The sequence below is a fragment of the Bos javanicus genome, chromosome 5, assembly GCF_032452875.1.
Source record: "Bos javanicus breed banteng chromosome 5, ARS-OSU_banteng_1.0, whole genome shotgun sequence".
NCBI lineage: Eukaryota > Metazoa > Chordata > Mammalia > Artiodactyla > Bovidae > Bos > Bos javanicus.
Window position 1 is genome coordinate 59,445,950 of NC_083872.1, and position 5,267 is coordinate 59,451,216.

General features: G+C 38.3%; 1 protein-coding gene across 1 annotated transcript; it reads right to left on the reverse strand.

Moving 5' to 3' along the window:
* Window positions 1–3,861: 3,861 nt before the first annotated feature.
* Window positions 3,862–4,800, reverse strand: LOC133248898 (olfactory receptor 6C74-like). The gene has a single exon (XM_061419177.1). The coding sequence runs from the start codon at window positions 4,798–4,800 to the stop codon at window positions 3,862–3,864; it is 939 nt and encodes a 312-aa protein (XP_061275161.1).
* Window positions 4,801–5,267: the final 467 nt, after the last annotated feature.

Genomic DNA, 5,267 nt, shown 5'->3' on the forward strand with positions numbered 1-5,267 from the left:
TGAAGAATTGATGCTTTTGAACTATGTGTGTTGGAGAAGACTCTTGTGAATCCCTTGGACTGCAAGGAGATCCAACCAGTCCATTCTGAAGGAGATCAGCCCTGGGATTTCTGTGGAAGAAATCATACTAAAGCTGAAACTCTAGTACTTGGGCCACCTCATGCGAAGAGTTGACTCATTGGAAAAGACTCTGATGTTGGGAGGGATTGGGGGCAGGAGGAGAAGGGGACAGCAGAGGATGAGATGGCTGGATGGCATCACCAACTCTTTGGACGTGAGTTTGAGTGAACTCCGGTAGTTGATGATGGACAGGGAGGCCTGGCGTGCTGCAATTCATGGGGTCACAGATTCGCACATGACTGAGCGACTGAACTGAACTGAAGGTATTTTCTCACTAAATGCTAGGTTATTCTGTCCCTGCACTTCCAGAAAAATTGGTGCTCCTTTTCAGTTAGTATAATTTCATCAGTGTTTCCAACATCACCTACTCACACTCAGACTTTTTTTCAGAAGAGTCAAGTGACTGAATGACAAGCTCCTGTTAATGAAACTTAACCAGAATTGGAAAAGGTCACTTTGCATTCCAATCCCAAAGAAAGGCAATGCCAAAGAATGCTCCAACTACCACAAAATTGCACTGATCTCATACATTAGTAAATTAATGCTCAAAATTCTCCAAACCAGGCTTCAGCAATATGCAAACTGAACTTCCAGATGTTCAAGCTGGATTTAGAAAAGGCAGAGGAACTAGAGATCAAATTACAAACATCCACTGGATCATGGAAAAAGAGAGTTCCAGAAAAGCATCTACTTCTGCTTTATTAACTATGCCAAAGCTTTTGATTGTGTGGATCACAACAAACTGTGGAAAATTCTGAAAGAGATGGGAATACCAGACCACGTGACCTGCCTCTTGAGAAATCTGATGCAGGTCAGGAAGCAACAGGCAGAATTGAACATGCAACAACAGACTGGTTCCAAATAGGGATAGGAGCATGTCAAGGCTGTATATTGTCACCCTGTTATTCAACTTAAATGCAGAGTACATCATGAGACACACTGGGCTGGATGAATCACAAGCTGGAATCAAGATTGCAGGAGAAATATCAATAACCTCAGATATGCAGATGACACCACCCTAATGGCAGAAAGTGAAGAACTAAAGAGCCTCTTGATGAAAGTGAAATAGAAGAGTGAAAAAACTGGCTTAAAACTCAACATTCAGAAAACTAAGATCATGGCATCTGGTCCCATCACTTCATGGAAAATAGATGGGGAAACAGTGACAGACTTTATTTTTGGGACTCCAAAATCACTGCAGATGGTGACTGCAGTCGTGAAATTAAGATGCTTGATCCTTGGAAAAGTTATGACCAACCTAGACAGTATATCAAAAAGCAGAGACATTACTTTGCCAACAAAGTCTGTCCAGTCAAAGATATGGTTTTTCAAGTAGTCATGTATGGATGTGAGAGTTGGACTATAAAGAAAGCTGAGCACTGAAGAATTGATGTTTTTGAACTGTAGTGTTGGAGAAGACTCTTGAGAGTCCCTTTGACTACAAGGAGATCCAACTAGTTCATCGTAAAGGAAATCAGTCCTGAATATTCATTGGAAGGACTGATGCTGAAACTGAAACTCCAATACTTTGGCCATCTGATCTGAAGAACTGACTCATTTGAAAAGACCCTGGTGCTGGGAAAGACTGAAGGCAGGAGAAGAAGGGGACGACAAAGGAAGAGATGGTTGGATGGCATTACTGACTCAATGCACATGAGTTTGAGTAAACTCTGGGAGTTGGTGATGGACAGGGAGGTCTGGCGTGCTGTAGTCCATGGGGTTGCAAACAGTCAGACATGACTGAATGACTGAACTGAACTGAACTGGACCAGAATTAAGTGCAAATCCATAAGGTCCTCCTCTGTGAAGATGTTGCCACCTGGAAGTCGTGCCAATCAGACTGACTAGGGGATGTAGTTAGGGGAAAGTAAAATATCATTCCCAAGAATAATCTAGATGGAATCTTGGGTTTTCCAAGTAGATATGTGTATCTCTTTATCCCCAAACTCCTTATTCTGTTGACTACCAAGAAGAAATGAAAGGAGATAACTCCTTTCTGGGAACAGTTGGATTCAGTGACTACATCCTTTAACTAGGTCCCAGGGATCAGGAAGAGATGAGAGAGATGAAATCTCACTTTTACTCATCAGTTTGCCCAATAAATATGGTCAAATTGCAGTCTGAAGAGCTGAATACTTGACAGAGATTAGTATCTAGAACCAAAATAGTGTAGATGCAACCAGCTGATCCCTAACTTGAAATATTGGCAAAATATGTGGAAATGCTGAATAGACATTTTTTAACAAAGGCATACAGATGGACAACTAACACATGAAAAGATAACTCAAAATTGTAATAATTGGAGAAATGCAAACTAATACTGCAATGAGATATCAATTCACACATTTTAGAGTGACTATTATAAAAAGACATCAAATAACAAGTGATGTAGAGAAAGAACAATTGTGAATTATTGGTGGGAATGTAAATGATGTAGCCACTATAGGAAATACTATAAAGTTCACAAAGAAATTAAAAATGGAACTACTATATGATCTAGAAATTCCACTTCTTGGCATTTATCTGAAGAAAATTAACTCTTATTCAAAAAGATATAAGGGCCCCCATGTTAACTATAGCATAATTTGCCACCACCAAGGTATGACCATCATGGATGAATGGATATTAAAAACTTAACTAAGAGATGGTCATTTCTCCATTGTACCTTCTTCCTTCCTTTGTGCATGCATGCCTGCAGTCTAAGTCACTTCAGTCACATCCAACTCTTTGTGACTCCACGGACTGTAGTCCACCAGGCTCCTCTGTCCATGGCATTCTCCAGGCAAGAATACTGGAGTGGGTTGTCATGCCCTCCTCCAGGGGCATGCCAGGGTTCTGTGTCCTTCACTATCTCCCGGAGTTTGCTGAAATTCATGTCCATTGAGTTGATGATGCCATCCAACCAACTCATCCTCTGCCACCCCTTTCTCCTTGTGCCCTCAGTCTTTCCCAGAATCAGGGAAAGAATCTGGGTACTATGGTCACTTTCACAATATTAATTATTCTAATCCAGCGAGTTACTTAAGCTTTAAATAGGCTACAGATTGTTATTCATAAGTGAGCATGATAATACATGTCTTATGCTGTTTTCAAGATGCAGGCTAGTACATTTCACAAACCTGGCCATTGTAAATAATTAGTTAATGTTAGCAATAATTTATCTGGTTATTGCAAGGCAGTATTGCCTTAACATCTCTAGATTTTCTTCAATCTGTTTCTAAACATATACCAGTAGTCCAAGCCTGGTTGAAAATTTGAAACTATCAATGTGTGTAGTTTAAGAAATGCATTAAATTGGTTTGTTCCAAATTTCTATTCAGAATTCAAACTTGGAATCCACTGCAGAAAAGCTGATTAGGTGATCAAATCTAGGTGGGGTACTAAACTCTGCATAGAATATGCACCAAACTGAAATCTAAATTTCTGAACGGTGGAAAGGAACATGGATAATTGAAGTCTCACTTTATCTTCCTCTGAGGGAATTTTTAAAGGAAATCAACAGAGTCACCAAATCAAAAGGCAAATGAATATGATCATATTAAGAAATGTATATGTGATCTGAGCATGAGGAGAAAATAGAAGTGAAAGTTAGACTGGGATTTTTAGGCAAGTCACAATGAACATTGTAAGTCATGGAAGATAGTAATATTATGTAAAACACAAACATAGAAGAGATGTACAACACACTTCACATTTCTTGATTTATTTTACTTATAAACTCAAGAATGTCACTAATGTTGTTCACTTTATTAAGAAAGCCTCAATATTTTTGATCATGAGCTTAAAAGCATATTTCACTTGTCTGTTTCTCAGTGTATAAATAAAGGGATTCAACACGGGGGCAACAGAAGTACTGAGCAGAGCTATCCCTTTATTTAAAGACACTCTTTGCTTGGCAGAGGGTTTCACATACATGAAGATGCAACTTCCATAAGAAATGGACACAACCACCGTGTGAGAAGAACATGTAGAAAAGGCTTTCCTCCTCTTTTGAGAAGAAGGTATCTTCAGAATAGTCCTAATGATGTTTGTGTAGGAGAAAATCACTAACACCAGAGTAACCAGGAGAGTTAAAATGGCTGAGAGAAGCATCATTATTTCTACTTTATCTATGTCTGTGCAGGAGAGTTGTAATATAGGAGATACATCACAGAAGAAATGATCTACAGTGTTGGCTGCACAGAAATCAAGCTGGAGACCCACGAGGAGTGGTGGAAAAATTATTATGAAACCAGCCAACCATGACGCAAACACCAGTAAGTTGCACACTCTGTCACTCATGATGGTCGTGTAATGCAGGGGTTTGCAGATGGCCACGTAGCGGTCATAGGACATGGCAGTCAGAAGAAAAAATTCGGTTGCACCCAAGAGAATAGTGAAAAACACCTGTGCTGCACAATTGTTGTAAGAAATGGTCTTATCACCTGTTGCCATACTGACAAGAAATTTGGGGATGCAGACAGTTGTGAATGAGATTTCTAAAAGTGAGAAATTTCGAAGAAAGAAATACATGGGTGTCTTGAGGTGTGAATCTAGCAGGGTAAGGGTGATGATGATTAGATTTCCAGTGACGCTCAATAAGTAAGTGAAAAAAAGGAGAAGAAAAATAACCACCTGTAATTGTGGATCATTGCTTAGTCCAAGAAGAATAAAGGTTGTTACTGTTGTGTGGTTTTTCATTGCTGACTTCTATTTAAAAAAAGAAAGAAAGAAGAATCAGAAAGGAATAACAGCCTATAAAAATGTACTCATATAATCTTTATTCAAAATTTCACTGAGTGCAATTCATGAGGTTTTTTTGTTTTCCCAAGTGTCATAAATTCATGTGTTCCCAAAGGAAAACATAGTACATTGATAATCTTATAAAAATAGAAACAAAGAGAAAAACATAGTATCTTAACTTGTATTTTCAAAGTTTCCAATCTATTTAGTATACATTAAATTATTTACATAACTTTCTTCTTCTTTATTTATTAAAAGAATCATTTATTTTTATACAGATGAAAATACAAAGTGATGGAACTATTTTCTTGGGTCACAGATTCTAAAGCTACACAGAGCCTCCAAAGATCTTCAGAAAGCCATTTACTTAAGAAAGGTTAAATGTCATTATCTTCATTTTACAGAAAGATGATTAATTCTACTCT